The sequence below is a fragment of the Coptis chinensis genome, chromosome 2 (assembly GCF_015680905.1).
Source record: "Coptis chinensis isolate HL-2020 chromosome 2, ASM1568090v1, whole genome shotgun sequence".
Taxonomy (NCBI): Eukaryota; Viridiplantae; Streptophyta; class Magnoliopsida; order Ranunculales; family Ranunculaceae; genus Coptis; species Coptis chinensis.
In genome coordinates this window covers 20,051,617-20,072,207 of record NC_141457.1, presented here as the reverse complement: position 1 = coordinate 20,072,207, position 20,591 = coordinate 20,051,617, and the positions used below count along the sequence as shown (strand labels likewise).

General features: G+C 35.9%; 2 protein-coding genes, 1 long non-coding RNA gene and 1 pseudogene across 4 annotated transcripts; 1 reads left to right on the top strand and 3 right to left on the bottom strand.

Annotated features, from left to right (window-relative positions):
* The first annotated feature begins 1,181 nt into the window (after window positions 1-1,181).
* Window positions 1,182-4,389, top strand: LOC147515270 (uncharacterized). Its single transcript, XR_015213407.1, has 3 exons — window positions 1,182-1,400; window positions 1,854-2,025; window positions 3,254-4,389. It is a non-coding gene; the product is annotated as an uncharacterized LOC147515270 (long non-coding RNA).
* A 2,562-nt stretch (window positions 4,390-6,951) lies between these two features.
* On the bottom strand, window positions 6,952-11,275 carry LOC147515269 (abscisic acid receptor PYL11-like). The gene is made up of 2 exons (XM_086586433.1): window positions 9,882-11,275; window positions 6,952-7,572 (listed from the first exon to the last, which is right to left on the bottom strand). The coding sequence occupies exon 2, from the start codon at window positions 7,542-7,544 to the stop codon at window positions 7,029-7,031; it is 516 nt and encodes a 171-aa protein (XP_086442559.1). The 5' UTR covers window positions 7,545-7,572; window positions 9,882-11,275; the 3' UTR covers window positions 6,952-7,028.
* Window positions 11,276-11,396: 121 nt separating this feature from the next.
* On the bottom strand, window positions 11,397-15,952 carry LOC147515268 (F-box protein MAX2 homolog B pseudogene; annotated as a pseudogene). Its single transcript, XR_015210036.1, has 2 exons — window positions 11,838-15,952; window positions 11,397-11,581 (listed from the first exon to the last, which is right to left on the bottom strand). The product of XR_015210036.1 is annotated as an F-box protein MAX2 homolog B pseudogene (transcript).
* A 133-nt stretch (window positions 15,953-16,085) lies between these two features.
* Window positions 16,086-17,506, bottom strand: LOC147515267 (uncharacterized). The gene has a single exon (XM_086586426.1). The coding sequence runs from the start codon at window positions 17,329-17,331 to the stop codon at window positions 16,381-16,383; it is 951 nt and encodes a 316-aa protein (XP_086442552.1). The 5' UTR covers window positions 17,332-17,506; the 3' UTR covers window positions 16,086-16,380.
* Between the last annotated feature and the right edge of the window lie 3,085 nt (window positions 17,507-20,591).

Genomic DNA, 20,591 nt, shown 5'->3' with positions numbered 1-20,591 from the left:
GATGATGGCCTGGTATTGATTGTGTTAGTGACTTTTAGTAGGGATATAATCGATTTAAATAAGAAAGCATTTGCTAAATATGGTGATTGAGTTTACGACTATTTAGTACCACGAATTTTGGTACCCGAACTTTATTTCTCGCCTATTCGTACCACGAAGTTTCAATTTAGTACTTCAGTTAATTTTCCATCCAATTCCGTCCAATTTCACTAACGGCGTTAACACTATTCACGTGAACTGTGTTTTTTTAAATTCAAATTTGAAAAACAAAAAAACACTATTCACATGAACAGTGTTTTCACTATTCACGTGAACAATTTTTTTTATATAAAAATCTTTAATCAATCTTAAAAATTAATTCTTTAATAAAAAATAAAAAAAAAACACTATTCACGCAAACAATATTTTTAATATTCACGTGAACAGTGTTTTTAAAGAATCTTTAATCAATCTTAAAAATTAATTCTTTAATGAAAAATAATAAAAAATACTATTCACATGAACAATTTTTTTTAAAAAAAAAATCAATCTTAAAAATTAGATTATCACAAAAAAAAAAAATTGTTCACGTGAATAGTGAAAACACTGTTCACGTGAATAGTGTTTTTATTATTTTTCATTAAAAAATTAATTTTTAAGATTGAAAGAATTAATTTTTAAGATTGATTAAATATTCTTAAAAAAAAAAAAAACTGTTTATGTGAATAGTGAAAACAATGTTTACATGAATAGTGTTTTTTTGTTTTATCAAAATTTGAATTTTTGAAAAAACACTGTTCACATAAATAGTACCAACGTAAATAGTGCTGTGTGAATAGTGCGAACGCCGTTAGTTAAATTGAACGGAATTGGATGGAAAATTAACTGAAGTACTAAATTGAAACAAATTAAAACTTCCTGGTACGAATAGATGAAAAACAAAATTCGGATACCATTTAGAAAAACATGTAAAAGTTCATAGTATTAAATAGTCATTAACTCTATAGTGATTTGTTGTTTGCTGTATTAAAAAATATATCTTTACTATATAGAAAAATATGGGGGTCGAGGAACAGTAATTTTGGTGTACGTCCCCTGGGTATTTTGGTAATTTCACTATCTATTGTGAGGGCATTTTAGTCTTTTCACATTTGTAGGTATTATCTTTGGATTTCTCGAATATTCCTCACCTGGAATTTCTCACTATTCACCTCTCTTGCAATTTCTCATTGTTCGTCTCCCACTTTGGATATTGTTCACCATCTTCGACCGCTACTATTCACATATACAGGAATAGTAATTGATTTCTTTAATCTTGATACTTCAATATATAGCTATAGTTTTTTGTGGGGTTGTTTCGTATTGATTGATTATCTGTTCAAGCTTTCCCTCATTGGATGTTTTGACTCCCGGAATTTACTGTAAGTTACACTTATGGCATCGTTTTTAATATTCATGGCTTGAGGGAATCAAGCCTTTGGAGGTTAGCTCCAATGTCTTGGATCTGATTTTCAAACTAAGTGGAAGTTAAAAATTGTGGTTGTCGATGAATTATTATGTGTAGTAGCTTCTATATGTCATTGATACTGAAATGAAACTTTTTTAATATTCACACGTCTTTAGGGAATCTAGCCTTTGGATATTAACTCCAATGTCTTGGGTCTATTTTCCAAACTAAGCGGGGGGATGGGGGGGGGGGGGTTAAAAATCTTGATTGTCAGTGCATTACTATGTGTCACGATATTCTGTAGGTCATTGAGAACTTACTACTTCTTGCTAATCCCAAAACACAGGGTTTCATGTTAGAATAATTCTACACTACTAACACAGTTTTAGAGTCTGATTGTATTGGTACCTATGGCCAATTACTGTAGGGTGTGCAGGGCGACTTGAAAGCAGACAATGACGGGAACAATCTTCTTGGAACAGAGAAGCAGCAGGAGCTTCAAATTTAGGAAAGCAATTCGCTACCAGACTCCGACAAAGGGATGGACGCACAGTTGGTCTTAGGCTATAACGTTTTTTTTCTGGTACTGTCACAGCTAGGTCTGGTAACTTTGACTTTTAAGTCTTATTTGTGTAAGAGGCATGCTCTGTATGATCATGTGTCTGTTATCTTAAAACAAATATCATTGAAATGTTTAGATTATCCTTACAAAAAAGATGCTGAGTTCAGGACCACTGTTTCCATCTGAATTCATCATATAGAAAGTCTCAAAGTCTTTGGACCCAACAACACACTCTAAGTAGGCCCTCATGTAGGCCAATTCCCCATCGGGCATGTCTTCAGAGTCTCTAGGTAGCACGCTAGCACCCATTAACACTGCATGGAGCAATTGCATAGTGTTTAAGTCATCATCATTTGAATCCCTTAACACCATAACCAGTCTTCTTACTCAGTCTATCTAGACGAAGGATAATAGTATATCTCTGTGAAGCAGCAAGCATGCTTTGATGAGTACTATTAGTTATGAAATACCATTAGATGATGTTTTGGCTGAGGATGGGCATTAAAAGACATTCAAATTTAATTTTACCATTGTTGTTATGTTGGATGTGGTATTTAGATAAAGTGGTGTGTTAGGTATCTCACGCTCCAGAATTTGGTGGTGATTGTCGATGTGGGAGGTTCACATGTACCCTATGATTTTTCAGAGAAGGTGAATTGAGTTGAGTTAAACATTCCAGTGTCCACATTTCATAATTTGCAGCACGTGAATTGTATTGAGAGTCATGGGTGGAGCAACCGGGAAATTAGTATTGATCAGGGGGTTGAATCTTCTATTCATTTTTTCTAAAATTTTTACATAGTTAGCGTCGAATTTTGTTACCGCTTACCTCAATGATTTGACTTTTTCATTTTGATTTCTTTTCTTTGGTTTTTATTTGCTTAGTAAAAATTAACCTTGATGTCTGTTGACCTTCAGAAACCATTTCTGAAACGGACATTTGGATTAATTCAATTTTGTTTTCTCCTCCATCCACTCTATCTTAGAACATTGTGCCACTTCAATCATTATCATTACATCTTCTACCACATATTGAATTCCAACTCATCAAGTATGTGTTTATTACATCTGGAATATCTTGAATCAAATCTGCAATTTCTTGATGAGTGAACTTGGTAAGTTGCATTAAAAATAATAGCTGAACCAAATTTAGCGTTGTAACAGTGGAAACCTCATGTATCTATTACTTTTAGATTTGTTCTAAAATGATCATATACTTTATTATTACTTGAAGAAACTAAGCATGAGCATTATGTTGTATCCAGGTGAATGCGTCAATTTATCCTTCTAAGGAAAGTTGTCTTTCGTCCTGGCTGAGACGCTGAGTCACCACTTGCCTTGGTTGCCTCTAAGTTGGAAAGTGAATTGTCTTCCACTGCGTATGCAACAACTTGATGTTAGCTGTGAAACAATGAGAAAGGTGTATGAATCACTATTGAAAACGGAATTAGATAGCACACTGTTAGTATTAAATTATTTGTGTATGACATACTTTCTTGTTCCTTATGAACAAAAGAATTTTGGTTGTAGTTGACCATTTTTTCTTTGAATATTGAATGAAGAACTTAAATTAATGAACAATGTGGCTTATTAGTGATATTAATCCAGCTTATGCATTTTGAGGATAATGTTTTCATCATTGTGGTTGCGTCCATTCACTATTGTACGTTTCTAAAATGCAGATAATACATTTTCTACTCCTTAATCGACGGATATTTTGAAGATTGAAGGCTGTGTTTTTTTATGATCCAAGTGTGAAATCTTAAGCTATTGTTTTTAAATATTCCAAGTATTTCAATTGATGTGTTATGATTAATGCACTTGAGTGGTTAGTTATGCATTTATGCAACATGCATGGTTAGTACTAATTGTAAAATGTTGTCAACCATGCATCAAACAGAGCATGGTTAGTGCGATATTTACTTGTTTACTTCATGAATATGATATGATTGTCAAACAAGCTGAATTTAGCATTGCAGAAGCAATTTGGAATCTAGCAAGGTTTGAGCCGACAGAAAATAAAAGGTTTTGAAGGACGGAGGAGCTGAGGGACAGAGGAGCAATCAATGAGTTTTAATGTTAAAGATGCAAATATTTTCCCTCATGGAGTGGAGAAAGGAACTTGGCCTAACGATTACTCTTTGTTTGATCTTGCACGCGTGATGGTGGTGTTCTTGCCTGCAAGGATACCATGTTCTCCTCCAATCTAGAAAATCATAAGTGTGCTAAATAATTGTATTGCAGTTTGCAAGGAATTGAATTTCAGTTCATGTATAGTTTATGTAAACTATTATTTCAGTTCATGTAAACTATTTTAGTTCAAATCTAAGAAGGCCATTTAAGAGACTATATCTCTATTGTACGTTGTAGTAGTGTATTAACAGGGTTTATTTTCTTTTCTTTTTTCATGATGTAAGAATAATTCAGTGGTCAATCTATAAGCAAGGCGATCATATCTTACAAATTTCTATATACATGTTTCTTTTTACCATCTTGGTGTTCAGTAAGATAAGTTCACATAGTTTTTTATTAGCATCTTGGTGTTCATGTAGTTTTAAGCTTTTAGCATACCAAATTACCAATACTATCTGCTTATTCTATCTTGATGAGAATTATTGTTGTTATCGCATTGTTGTGGAGTTCAAGGTCAATGTTAACATCTTCTAGAGTTTCCCACATGCTTCGGTGATATCACTAAGAGCTATTCGTTTGTTGATGCAAGAATTTATGTTTGGCAGCATCTTGCTTTTTTAATTGCCTTTTTTGTAACTCGCTATAGCATTCTCTATCTTCATTTACTAATTTTTGTGTCATTAACTAATTTATTCGTTTATTTGATGGAATATCTTCTACATGATATTCCACTTTGCAGTTCTCATTGATGAATAGCTAACACATCAATTCAAACTCCATTCAAGATTTTTTTTTTCTAGATGTATTGTTCGTATTGTTAAGACGTGCAATGCACGTGCATGATGCTAGTATATATATATAAATTGGGTGTCATTTAGTTTTGTTTGATAGTAAGGGTCTTGACTATGTACAATGTATCTTCGGATCTCCCCTCTGTGTGTTAGTGTGTGATCCTATGACCTAACTGTCCCTTGTGCGTCGCTCTTTATGAGGACCAAACTGTTATAAGGTCATTTACTAGTGGGTAGATCAGTCTTTTCCCTTACTCACAACAGTACTATGTCAAAAAAAATCTGGACCGTTCCAATGTTTCTAGAGATTTCTCCATTAATGTCTTGAGTGAGATATATAGTGAGTGTGGTGGAGGAGAAGAAGTAGCTACTGTTCACATTCCTAGAGTATCTTTGAAGACCTCTTCCTCTCGTATATGTGACGATATGTCCACTATACAGAGGCTATTTTCTTCTCTCCAATTTATTGTCTCTTGAGTCATTAATTATTTTAGGGTTAACTAGTATTACCCCCACTAGATGAGCCAATTAGGATCCCCAAGACTAGATGGGGGAATTAGGGTCTCCCCCCTAAACACACGGTCAACTTGGTTTGACCGTTAACTTTCAAGTCAAACAATTGAAAATTACATAAATGCCCTCATTGTTTTAAAAAAAAAATGTTCAATTTTAATTAGGTGGGGGCATTTATGTCATTTTCAGTTGTTTCACTTGAAAGTTAACGGCCAAACCAAGTTGACCGTGTGTTTAGGGGGGAGATCCTAATTTCCCATCTATTGGGGGGGAAATCCTAATTGGCTCATCTAGGGGTAACACTAGTTCACCCATTATTTTATCTGTCCATCTTTGGGCAAAGCACTTGTGTTGATTGGTATCCCCACTAGATTGGGAAGTTGTAACCTCACTTATCTCCTTTGATAGTGAAAGATTTTATTGATTATTATTAGTATCTAGTGTTCTTCCTTATTGGTATTGCATTATTGGTATTGCATCGTTGTTACTTGCCTGGTGGTGTTGTGCTTCTTTGATTTGTGCAAAGAGTTTGAACTGGGTAGTTTATAAAAAAATTCTTGGGTTAGTTAAACTTACCCCCCCATTAATAGTTGCAATTAGTGTTACCTCCCCATTTTCAAAAATATTAGTGATACCATTTCCAATTGCAGATCCAACGGCTACGAAATGATATTTTTTTTCAGATGAAGAAATCTGACCGTTGGAACTTACAAATAGGAGGGTATCACTAATATTTTTGAAAATGGGGGTAACACTAATTGGTAACTAGTAATGGGGGGTAAGTCTATCTAACCCAAAATTCTTTGCTAATGGGTAATTTTGATTATAACTGGAAAAATGTACAGTGAGGGAGAAACAAAAGGAAAATAATATACTTTATATTTTAGGTCCTGGAACCTGGAAATGGATTTCCAGGAGAGCTATTAAACTTGTCTGTAGTAGGTGGCTACTACATCTTCTGTCCGCACCAGGAAGTGTGGTTTGCCATGCCACCAAGCTTTAGTCCCTGTTGCCAGCATGCATCCTTGTCGAGCACTGGTTTCCGCTGAGAAATTAATCTCCTTCCTAGTATGAGACTATGAGTGATGTTAAACCATTCCACTTTACTCTTTGCTTCGTGCCAGACACTTTTGATTTTCCAGTGGACTTCATCCAACTGAAAAGCAATGACTCTGCAGCTTTTGATTGGGATTCAACCCTATATATTTTCCCATCCCATACTGGTGGCTTTATACCCAACAGCGCCCACCCTCCCCCTCCCAAGACATACACACGCCACCACTGTACCACATAAATACCTCATTAATATTCTGCATCATCTAGTCAGTGTATACATCCCTGATTCCCTGGCGTACTGTGTTAAATGGTTTTTACAAAAATGAAACAAAGTTGTCCTTATTTCCTCAGAGTCATCTCAGTACTAGGAGAGGGATCACTTTTATCTACTGATATGAATCAGTTAATGTAACTGCACATTACACCATGTTCAAACTAAACCATGCATTCTAAAGTATAAACATTAGATCTGGTGCAAGATGAGTTAAATTATATTGTACAAATCTACATGTGTTTATACGAATATTATAAAAGGAAAACTACATTATTATATCATTACAGAATATGTCACATCCATTTTCTCGGCTATTCTAGCCAAAGATTGCAGGTTGCACCTTATTATGGTATCTACAAATGAGCATGTGTCTTCCTCAGTGTTCCCGTCAGGTACATGGACTATATAAGACTCCATTACAACTGTGTTCCTAGGTTCATCTTCTATCTCGTGCAGTGTCAGCGTAGAATGATAGTCTGTGAGGCGATGATCCCCACCAATAATACTGAACTCAATAACATGAAGCTTGTCATCGAGTTTGTCAAGTCGTTCAATACTCCAATGGGCTGGGAGACCTGACACCAACTTTAGTTCACGAACACTACCGACGCCTCCATTTCCACTGATCATACAACAACTCTTTACGAATTTCTTATAAGCTTGAGGTTTGCCAAATTGCCGAACTATAGACCATACCACAGTAAGTGGTGCATCAATATTTTGAACCACGATAGAACCACATTGCTTAGGGGTATGGGAGGGTTCTTGAGTATCATAGTCGCTCAACATTTTGAGTTTGCTGGTTTTCCTCTTTGACCTAAAGTCGTGGAGTTTGAGTTAAAATCAGTGCAACAGCGCGCTTTAAATAACAAAGATTTGCTCTATCTCATCTTGGTGTTTGCAGTGCTGTCTTTTCTGTACTTGTCTCTTACCTCTATTTCTTGGATTTTATTTACTAAATTTATCTATTATACACTCTTCATTTCATCAGTAAAATTAAGGTTAGTCGGTTATTAGAGCTGCATGGATTCCAGTTCCTCGACACTTCCCCATCTCTGCTGCCTTTAAAGTAGATCCAAACCTGAAGTCATAGATATAGTGTTTTGAGTGTGGCACTAATGGATCAGTTTTATTGTATACCAAATCAAATCTCATCATTATGAATTTGTTTGATTTAGTCAGTAGTAGTAGACTGGATTTACTTAGTTATTGTAGGGTTAGGCAGACCTTTACCTGCATTCAGACTTAATTCATTCAGACATGAGACGTTCGTAACAGATAGTTGGCTGCCGATAAAAGTCTGAATTTCTCCCTCCACAGAGTACTGTTATGTGATCCTATTAAACTTGTTTTAGGATAGTGTAATTAGCGTTGATTCTTCTGAGACTTTTATTTGATAGACAAGGGTAAGGTTCAAGAAAAGACCATTATTTATAATTGTATATGCGGAAGCTTGAACAGACTGTCAAAATCCAGTGATGAAAAACCTTTCCCAACAATCAAGAACTTACTACAAAAAAAAAGTACTTATTATCCTTGAATCCCTTAGTCAAACACCACCGAACTTTTCAGGACTCTTTGATTTTCGATACTATTGAGCTCAAACAGAGTTGGTCTAAAAATGGTGCCTAATAAGGCCAACGATAAAAATCGATTTCCGATGTCACAATCTCACTCTCTATATATGCTAAACAATCACATGAATATCACATGCCAGTACCATGGATCGATTCTGTTTTAACTCGCAGAATCCAAGTTAAAGAGAGGGAGGAAACTTCCAATTCAATTACCCGAAGACAACAGATAATGTACAGTTTAACTCTAGCATGCAGGGTGGAATGATATATGAGTATAGCAGTTTGTGTTTTGAGGTGTTTTTTGCATTTTCTTCACAGAAGAAAGGATTTTTTTCATCATTTGAAAATAATGTTACATCACAGAGTAGAGATAACCTTTTATTAGTCCCAATCTCATGGAAAGACTTAGACAAATCTTCAACTTTTTTTCCAAAACGTTGCTTAATGCCTTAATTAATAATGTAAAAACGATAGCAGAATTAGTGAGCTGATTTGTTACTAACGTGCCTAATGTGGCACCTACTGAAGTGGGCATAGACATAGACAATAACGCTAACTGCCAAGCTATTCTTGAGGAAGTGGCACAGGCTGTTAGTATGGGATGGAGAAACATATGGGTTGAATCCCACTCAAAAGATGCGGTTAATGTTTTCCAGTCGAATGAAGTCCACTGGAAAATCAGTAGTGCGTGGCACAAGGTAAGGAGCAAAGTGCAATGGCTGAACATCACATATTTGGAAGGAGATAAACTTGTCAGCAGAGACCAGTGCACGACAAGGATGCATGCTAGCAACAGGGATCAAAGCTTGGTGGCATGGTAAGCCACATTTTCTGATGAGAACAGAAGATGTAGAAGCAACCTACTACAGACAATAAGTTTAGTAGTTCCTGGAAACTCATCCCAAGGACCTAAACTATAAAGTGTAATTGTTTCCTTTTTCGTTTCCCGTCTTTGTACATTTTCTGAATTATTTTTATTCATAAAAAGTTACCCTTTAGCAATAAAACAAAAGGCACCTACTGATTTCTTATGATATATAGCACCTATTGTTGGTAGTCAATTGTCTTACGACTCTTTAGTTTTTTATACCTCCAACATAGCATGCCCTTTTGCAGAAGGATTGTCCCAGCTAAACAACCTCCTGGAATCTACATTTGTGTTCTATTTGCAAAGAAAAGTCCTAGTTCAGATCTACATTTTTCTGTCTTTAAGTTTCATCTAATTCGGATCATGTATAAACAGAAATTGTTTACTATAACATTTTCCCAGTGGAAATTTCTCTTCATTTTTATGGAAAAATTGAACAGGGGAGCTGGGGTAAGACGTTGTAAATCTTCAAAACTGTTAAATACATTGTTGTTGTCGATAAAAAAGAAACTAGAAAACGAAGGCGTTAGATGCTGATATTTTGATATGCTCTAGGCTAAATGACAGAATTTTAGATAGATGAATCATGAATGTTTTTGTTTTGCATGAACTTGCAGGGAATCTTACAACGCAAAATGGTCAGTCATTTTATACTTTTTGAGCGGCATTAGGATAACTCACCTACTCAAGTTCACTTCAGGACTTGCACGTGTGCGGTTTCAGCCAGGTAGCCAGGTACCAAAATTTCAAGATGGTGATCATGATCAGGCAAATATATTTCTGCTGAGCAAGACAACTGCCATAGGAAAGAAGAAAAGAAAACTATTTTGAATCAAACCAGTTATGACTTATGACGCACAAAAAGCCCATTCTTGTTAATCACAAAGGATGCAAGTTCTCCTAGAGCAGAACTCCAATGGAGGATCTAATAAAGGTTACACAATAACCATCACAAACTAGGCTTCTGGACATGAAAAATCATTGCACTTCACTTCTCAAAAATTATGTTGCTGTTACAAAAGCCAAGTTAATAAGTTCACTCCAAGGCTTCGGAAGAGCCCACATAGGCATGAGCCTCTCTGTTCATCTTTATTTGTTTTTTCATTACTTATTTATTTATAATAACCTCTGTTCAATATGACTGCTTAATGCACGATTATATCTAATGGTAATTGTATCTTGAAATTCACAGTTCTTTCAATGATTCAGATATGGACGTAGTAGTGTCCTAATGGCTAGCTTGGTACACATCCCCAGATGTTATCCGGAAAAGAAACAGATCTTCTCCACCAAGTCTCTTTAATTCAGGAATTGTTCCTAGTTTCTTCCTACTAATGGAGTTGTCCCAATTCCTCTCCTGGGGCTACGATTTAAGGTCCCAAATCCCTAGCACGATGATTTATTTTTTGTTGTACACCTTTGGAGTGACTGAGAAACTTCCATGGTTCTTCAACGGACCACTGTCCCTGACAGCCACAGGTAACCTAAAATTCCCTTTGTTGCGCCCCAAGTGCCCCACATTATAGTAAAGAGTACCCCAAATTCCCATCTCTGGAAGAGAATGTCCCTGAATGTCAGTCAGGAAGGAGATCCACCAACTGCCAGGAGCCCAGGACTAATCAGGATATACACTTGCCAAGAAAAAGGATAACGGGAAAATACATGGTGCACTTGGGAGTTGGGACAATGGTCTGATGTAGTAGTACTATGTTAGCTTTGGGTTCAATTCCCACCTCACTAGATTAGAACACATCTATTCACCTGTTGAAAACCTAATGCATTCTGGATGTACTTGCGTATTCTGTTTATTTGAAGGTTTACTATTCTGTTATTTCCACCTTCACTAGATTAGAACACATCTATTCACCTATTGAAAACCTAATGAATTCTGGATGTACTTGCGTATTCTGTTTATTTGAAGGTTTACTTCGAGTATTGTTTCCCCTGAATTAAGCATCCTTTTCTTGAATGCACGAAAACTTTTATAATTTTATGCTCACAAACGATATGGTTGCATCATAGTTCAATCTTAATGGTATCTTGCTTTGAATAGATTATGCCGTCTTTTCCAACTTTTTAGCTCAGGCTAGTGACTTTATTTGTATATCTCTGCCACGACGTTCACATCTCTGCCACGACGTTCACATAATCGTGTACGTGTATCAATGTGAGTTGGAGTTTAAATCTTGTTCATTCTGATTCAAAATTTGTTCGTAATACTCCATTTAAAACACAGACACAGGTGACACAACTCGAGCGATGAAATACACACGACACATGCCACCACTCACGTCTATGCATATGATCCAGAAGAATAAAAGTTGGAAATCTATACTTGAGACATTGTCGTTATTGCAGCATACAATTTTTTTCGCTTCGATCTGTCCAGCGATGAAATACATAACACGAATTAGATTGTCATCATTAACTTGAATATTACCAAACAAGAACATTTTAATACTCCGTTTTTCCGTTTGAGATCTCCCTTCATACATACATGCAAGCAAGGTAGAAATTTGTAAAGGTAAACAGATACTGGAACTGATAATAACTGTTAAAACACGTTCTAAGCAACCTCAAGAAGAATTAATTAAAGTTACTTATTTGAAATCAAAATGAAAACTCAAAAGCTCTTACCAATCAAAACTGCAGTAATACGTAACAGAGTGAAAATACTCAGAAGTTCTGCAGACCAAATGTCAGGCTTCAAAACGACATTATCAATCCGGGATCTCTCTCCCGTTCAGTGCACCCTCAAAGCGACTCCACGAAGTGAGATGCATTTATGTGCTCATATCATCTTCAGGTGCAGGATAGTAATCTTCTCTAAGTTGCATTTCCCTTAGATTTGGAATCTTGAGAAGAAACATCAGAAAATGCTCATGAGTAGTTCCATGGATGAAGAGTTTCCTCAGAGTACTACATTCTGCAAGAGATCCTACTGCTGGAAGAGAGAGACCTCTCTGGTTTACATCTCTATCTTGTGGAGCCGTGGAGGCCAGTAATCAAGCTCATTGAGATTCAAGTTCCTAATCCCATTCAAGTAAAACCTGTCCCACAGGCTCAAATACATCTACCCACTTGGAGCTGTCAAAGCATACCCTATTACATCACCGCAGTCTAGCTTCATTTTCACCAATTCGGGGTATCTTGCAAGAGAGAGTAGCCCAAACGCACCATCACTGGGCTTCGGTCTACTCCTGCAATCTCCTTCTACCTTTATTTGAATTTCTTCCAAAGCAGTGGAGTAAGCAAATCACCAACAGCAATCCAAAGCGAAAGGAACTGCAACCTGTCCCAACTCTTATGCAAAAATCCACTGCCATTGCATTGCAATTCTGATGAATATTTGCATTTCTTGTTCTTTACTCTGTCATAACTATCTACATGCCTCTTTGTTGATGTTGAGAAGATATTGTAGCCATTATTTAAACCATTAGTCATGCTCTCATCCTCAACAAACTCATTGAGATCAAAATCATTATGAACTAGTCCATTATTCAAGAGCACTCCAAGACTATGCTACACACAATCAATGTGTAATCGCTGAATTCTGCTTCGGATTGGCTCCATTGCTCGCAACGCAGAAGCAGTATCAAGAAACTTACAACATGAAATCCTTACGTCAACTAGAGTCTTACGAAGCACACAAGTAAGAAATTTCATACCCATTTCCGTAACCTTCTTACACCTTTGAATATGGAACTTTGCCAATCTTGGGCAACCCAGGGAAATTCCCATCAAGCTAGAATCAGTTAAATCCGCAGAACTTTTAATAGACAACGATTCTAACCCTTTACAAACCGCAATTCCCTCAATTCTAGTATCCATTGGTCTACAAATCCCAGCAAACCCTTGTTTATTTTCTTCTTCATTACTATTCAATATTGTGGAATCATGCCTTATCTTCATGTGGGGATTCTATTAAGATTATACCTAAGATTGTGACTGGTGTTGATTGATGATGATATGGAATTGGGAGGAAAGTCAGGAAACAACTAATTAAATGTCGATTCCTCCTTGAATAATACTTGTAGCAATAATCTTCTTTGTTGGGGGAGAGAAACCAAAACCACTAAAAGCAAGATTTATGTTTTTGTAATCACTTCTTCATACATTTCTGATATGGATAGGGGTATATGGTTTTCTAGAGATGCACTCTAGGAGTCTCTAGGTATCTAGGTTATTGAGTGGGTTCAATCACCTAGAAAGAGTGAAACAATGAAGTTAATGAACATTAATGCGAGTAATTAGCAAATAAAAGCTATTGCATAAGCCTTAGCTCTTAACAGTCTTAAGTAACAATGACACAAAAAAGCAGCTACATTCTATTCTAAGGTCTTTAGTTTCTCAACTTCTGAAATGGCCAGAGTTTTGTCTTGCAATGATTTGCCTCTTCTCTCTGACATGGTATCTAAACACATGAACTAAGTCTTAATACAATGGCCTAATGTGGGATATTCCCCCTTCTCTCATTAAAAAATGCACACCATGTGCATGACTGGACTATCTCCAACAGGTACAACTGCAAAAAACTGGCTGTCAGGAGATTTTGTTTACTTGTGACCATTGCACTGTTGAATACATTGCTAGGAGTCTAAGACCAATTTCCCAAAAGGCAAGTACTACATAAAGACTCAACGTACTAGGAGATGAACTATCCAACCTGGACTCTGATTCATGGCATGTACGGAGGAGTAAGCACACCTGGCATTCACATCAAACAATTTTAGGAGCATCATAGCTAGTGTGAGCAAGAAAATGGTGGAAGACGCACTTGTGCCTCTGTTGTCACTTGTAGCTAGAGAGTCATCTTTTTTTCTTTTTCTTTTTTTCTTTTAATCGATCATGGATCATGGATTTACTAAAGCCATGGTTGATTCTTTTAAAACTGTATTCTTTAGGCATATTACGCCCCCTTTCTGCAAAAGTTGTGTCGTCTATTAAATTCCTTAAAGAAAACATATCTTTCTAAAGGTGCAGAACAAACTGATCTATTAGCTACATATATGAGCTTTCAAATGGTGACAAGTTTCCATTTGCAGGACAGGATACAACAGGAACAGCTGTCTCCTAGTTCTTCAGGTTGGTTTCAGATAACCCTCATGCGGAGGAAAAGAACTAAGAAGAGCTGAATCAAGATGAGTTCTTCAAAGATCGAAATGCTAGGCAGGGTCTTAAAACAAGGAACAATGGGTGTTTGACTTGGAAGGTTTAAGAAGTATGGTACATCTACATGCTGCCTTGTGTGAGTCCTTATGTTTTACCCTTCACCCCCACCCACAAAGGAGCTGTAAGAGAAGATATAGTGATGTACTCCCGCTAAGCCATCTTTGGTCCTCCGCATGAAGAGCGGGATGACTGTAAAGGTAAAATAACGGGTCTTTGGATGCTTAGACGAGATTAGAATCTTAGCTACAGATAAGATAAACAAAATGCTGTACTGTTTTCTAAGTGAACTTATAACAAGCTAAATAATCAATATATTTAGCTTACCTGATTATATAATAGAAAGAGTACATTGTAGTAGGATGAGATATCCTACAATACAAGTACATCAATAAAGCTAAGTTACATTGACACGGACACGTGTGTCCATATCCGACATGGATACGGAGTGTTTGACACGGTAAAATTACAAAAACTAAGGTATATCACACACAATATGTGTCCGTGTGTATCCGACACGGACACATGGATACGTATCCGACACAGATTATTTTTGAAATATGGCGTGTCCATGTAATATAGCAATAAAGTAAACGAGTTGATACACTATCAAGTATCAACTCCAAAATCCATTCATGAACTTTGTATAGAATAAAAATTACTCAGATGTCAGGAGAGCATGATGGTTCAAATCCTAAAAACCTGGTGCACATGCAGCTGATGTAATGGAGTATAAACCGGAGGATATTATGTGATAGAGTTACAAAATATCATGGGGTGTATGGTTTCTACATCTACTGTATATACAGGATTGAAACTTTAGAGCATTTATAGTACACCTAATCGCTTGAAGTCCTTCTCTGCTAGTGACTTAACTACATGTGCAACCAAACAACTACATGTCCTTCAACACCTAATTGCAGTGTTGTTAAAGGAGCTCTACAAAATGTCTTCAAAATAGGTAAACACAGGTTCATTGCTCCATCTTTACTTATAAATATATAAGTATTGGTTGGATCTACTATTTGTCTACATTTCAACAGAAGATTACAAAACACAAACAGCACCATGAATCATAAAACAAATAATGGAAAGGATTTGACGGCTTGTCAAACATGAAATAATTTCCAGAACTTGTTCGAGTGTCATAGATGCTCTGCCTTTAGGTGTATTCATCTCAATTTTATGATTTTCCTTAAGGTTTCATGTCAAATAACTGGATCTATCGAAGTGTTGCACTGCAACAACATTCTTGTAGGGACATACCAAGTCTAACACAGGACGATCCTGTAAACTATGCTTACAATACCTCTATTTGATCTGACTAGAGCTAACCACTACTCAAAGGCTAACATCGTAACACTAATATTATACTACTGCTTATTTAAAATACCAATTAATTTGTCTTCTATACTAGGACATGAGCTAATGGTGACATTTTATTCATTAGAGTTGTGTTCAAAATTCTACTCCTATTAGTAGATGATGTGTTTTTCCTTCAATTGAGTTGTAATGATATCAATTAAAACAATGTTCAATAGAATATTCAAGAAAAAGCTCGCAAATGGACTTGAGTAACCAAAACGATATCGTTGACTGTAGAAAGCTACATGATTTTTTGAACAACATTGGGGACTAAGGATAAGTTTTAGTACAATGAGGCAATCTGGTATTCCTCACATTCACTAAGTAACATTATGGAACACCATATCAGTATGCGAGGAAGCTCAGTCTTTATTAAATAGGACAACAAAAACAATACTAGTCAACTATAAAAGCTTACAGAGTCTATTGAACAACATGAGGAAGCAAACTAGTTTTATTACAATCAGCGTCAATGAGAATTCAGTTTTCATCTCAGTTATCAAATCATTGTTTATAAACATTATGGAATATAAAATAACCCATATTATTAAGCAAGAACAGTAACAGCATACCAGAATGAGATTCTCCACTATAAGCATTGCTTCCAATTACACTTCTCCTGCTCCAAAACAAAAGCAAATTTTCTTCAAGGCGCCCTTGGATCAGTTCCATGCTGCCATACATAAACAAGCTCATCCCAACCGGTACTCGCAAAAAGACCCTCAACAAGTACACTCATATCCACTCCAACTGCAAATTCGGTATGGTGATCATATCTCCCAACAAGTGCATCCTCAATCTTATAATCCCATAAACATACAGTCATGTCATAGGAACATGACGCAATTAAGCTATCCCTATGAGGCGAAAATTTAACTCTCCTCACAGCATAACTATGCCCATTTAAAACTGTTACAGGAACTCGAAAACTCCTCACATCCCAAACCTTAATTGACTTATCAACCGAAGCAGTAGCAAGCAAACAATCATCATACTTATTCCAATCACAAGACAAAATCTCAAAATCATGTGCAGGTAAAATCATAGTAGAATTAGGCTCTCTAACATCCCAAATTCTAAGTGTACAATCACCCGAAGCTGAAGCAAAAACATCCCCATGCCGCGGGTTCCATATCGCCGAATAAACACAATAAGCATGCTCCTTAAAAGTTCTAACACTTATAGGCCTATCAATAGTCCAAAGCTTTACACTATCATCCCAAGAAGAACTTAAAAACGAATCCCTCCTAACTGGATTCCAATCAACCGAATGCACTTCACGAGTATGTTCATGTAACGAACGTATCGGGTTTTGAGTTGGTGGTAATGCAAGGTCATATAGCTTAACTGAACCATCAGCAATAGCAGCAACAAGTAGATTTTCATTGTTTTCAGACCATGTAACGTCGTAAACACCATCAGCAGTGTCGAATGCGGAAATTTCAATGATGGGGCCTGATGGATTTAAGTCTAGAACATGAATTTTTCCATTGCCTAGTATTCCAAAATTTTGTGATGTTCCTACTGCTAAACGGTTTTCATAAAAAGGACTAAACTTAACTGAATAGCCATTAAATGGTGTTTTAAAGATGGGCATGCTTAGTAGTAGTAGTTAAACAATAGTACACTGACTTAAATTAATTGAAAAAAAATTGCTAACAAAATTTCATAGGAAAATAAGTTGATGGATAAAATAGGAGTTTACCTGATTGTTGAGGTTTTGAAGCACCAACTGGTGAGAGAAAGTTCCAAGATTGTTTTAAACTGGGTGCAACTTAATTTAATTGGGCCACCCCGAACTCAACCATAGCCTACGTACTTTGGGCTTGGGCTTGGGCTTGCCGTCATGGTGGTCCTTCTGGTTTTGTGCAAGAGTGGTTTTAAAATTCTCTTCTTTGGGGCAAAATAAAATCATTGAATTGATTTGCATATTGTTGATATTTATTTATGACGGCATGTATCTCCATGCAAAGTAATTGTGGTAAACGTAAGTGTAAGCGGAAGTTGTGGTGAATAGAATTTTGGATTGGGATTTTATTTTTTTATTTTGATGGTCTTCCTGGTTTTGTTGTGTACTAGTATTTGCTAGTGTTACGGCGAAGAGTGATTACGGCGGTCGAGTGATAGGGCATCTCGTTAGTTTGTTTGGAGAAGAAAACAAAAAAAGAGATCCTATGAGTCTGTTTGAGATCACTGAAGCAACATACCACATTCCACATCATAAGCTCAAAAACAAGATTAGAGGTTTAGAGCTGTAGGATGGAGGTCATACAGTCCCCACACTTTCCTTCTTTGTTATAATAGAATATTCAAGAAAAAGCTCGCAAATGGACTTGAGTTAGGGGTGCAAGTGGATATCCAAATATTCGAATCCGATTCGAATTCGTATTCGAAAAATCGGATATTATCCAAAAATTTCGGATTCGGATTCGGATTCGGATATTTTTTTATGTCCGAACTGGTTTCGGATACGGATTCGAATACTGACATATCCGCATCCGATAATATTCGATCCGATTTAAAAAATTAATAGTTTTTATATATAATTAATTAATTAATTTTTTATTGTATAAAATATTATATAAAATCATAAACTAATAATATAAAACTATAATAACAAAATAATAATAATAAATGACAAATATATATATTTATACTAGTTTTTATAGTGGTAAAATGAATTATTCAAAGCAAATAAAATTTTAATTAATTTTTATTTTTGGATCGGATATTATCCGATATCCGTTTTGGATATCCGAAATCGGATTCGGATAATTTTTTTAATATCCATCGGAGTCGGATATCGGTATAAATTTTCGGATTCGGATTCGGTCGTTTGCACCCCTAACTTGAGTAACCAAAACAATATCGTTGACTGTACAATGAGGCAATCTGGTATTCATCACATTCACTAAGTAACATTATGGAACACCATATTAGTATGCGAGGAAGCTCAGTCTAAGCTCAGTCTTTATTAAATAGGACACAAAAACAATACTGGCTAGTCAACTATAAAAGCTTATAGAATCTATTGAACAACATGGGGAAGCAAACTAGTTTTATTACAATCAACGTCAATGAGAATTCAGTTTTCATCTCAGTTATCAAGTCATCGTTTAATTATAAACATTATGGAACATAAAAAACCCATATTATTAAGCAAGAACAGTAACAACATACTAGAATGAGATTCTCCACTATAAGAAATGTTTCCAATTACACTTCTCCTGCTCCAAAACAAAAGCAAATTTTCTTCAAGGCACTCCAAAGTCCTAGATAGAGTGGGTAAATATTTTGAGCAATTGAAAAGAAGGAACTCCAAAGTCCTTGTGGTTGAACCCTTGAGACAGAACTTGATGCAAGAAACAAGATAAGGACAGTGAAGAAGCAGAGGCGTTAAGTGAGCAGTCGAAAGGCGAGGTACGTGAAGAACGAAGGCGGCATGAAGGCTCCAAAGAAACCAACACGAAATCCAACAAAGAACAATTAAAAGATGACCAGCATTTCTGTTATTGAAATCGGAGCAAATTCTGTTAGCTCTACAACTAAAACAGGTATATTAATACTTGGAACAAGTAACAACTTATTATTCTATGAAATTTATAGATTTAGATAAACGTGTTTTACATTAGACTTGCTGTGCTATTAACTTAGGGAATGTTGTTGGAGCATTAAAGTCCAATGGTGAAGGTGGACCAAAAAAAGCTCCTGCTGAAAAGGTATTTCTTCTGTTGATACAATAATAATTTTCTTCCGAGATATTCTTGTATTTTAAGTATGTTCATTTTTGTCTGGTTTTCGTCACAGGAAAAGGTTGCGTTGGTTGATATTGAAGAAGAAGAAGATGTTGATGTGATACTTCGCCTACAAGATCGCCTGGCTGCTTCTTGTCCAGATCCGTCGGCAGGTATTGTCATCTTAACATTGTAAGCTTTCTCAATGTGTTATGTTTACATAACTTTTAGATGTTCAGACAATAACATAAATATAAGAAGGAAGAAACAAAACTCTCTACTTCAACTAGAAGAGACGAGCCCTAATTTTCATTAATTCTATTCATGCCTTCTTTACAACTCCCAGCTCTTTTTCTATTTCATTCTCTAACAAACAAACAAACAACTTTTGACTACCCTATCAAGTGCCTCCACGTGGCACCTTCTAACAAAATAAAATAAGACACATTCCTATTGAATTACTTAATAACCCTGTGGCATGGATGATCTTTACACTTTGGGGTCTTTAGATTGAAAGTTTCTATTGTCCGTTTGGTGTAAATACAAGTTCCTACTCACATGTCTTCGTTCTTATAGCTAGAGTAGGGATTCAAACCAATCTAAGTTCTAGGACAGCATACAAATTTCTAATGCCCTAAGTTAGGAAATATAGTGAGTAAGTTTCTTTTTATACTTTATGGTTGGTTATACTAAAACTACTTAGCTTTCTTCTAGATTTTTTTTTTTGTTTACGTAACATGCACACTAAAATAAAGTGAAAATCGATTTATAAAAAGTGTGGAGGGCGTAAATCCGCTCATGTTTTGAGCAACCTCTCTTGTTTTACTCTAGTTATTGCATATTAATCTTCCTTAAAATTCCTAGACAAATTTTAAATAAGATTATATTTTGATCCTTAACAACATAACTCATCTCTAAGATTATGTTGCTAGCATAAGAAACTAAAGCAAGGACTTATCTCTAAGTCATCACCTTAATCCCTAACTAAACTCCACACCAACTACCATTTTGGGGTAGGATGTAAAGTCTAGCTTATGGTCCTAAACAACTAACTAGAATCAAATTACAAGGGTTATTCCTCACATGAGCATCATTAACCCTCCACAAAGGGAGAGTTTAGCTT

What these genes read in the sequence shown, in the direction of transcription:
- LOC147515269 (XM_086586433.1), bottom strand. Translation starts at nt 7,544, where the DNA reads ATGTTGAGCGACTATGATACTCAAGAACCCTCCCATACCCCTAAGCAA.
- LOC147515267 (XM_086586426.1), bottom strand. Translation starts at nt 17,331, where the DNA reads ATGCCCATCTTTAAAACACCATTTAATGGCTATTCAGTTAAGTTTAGT.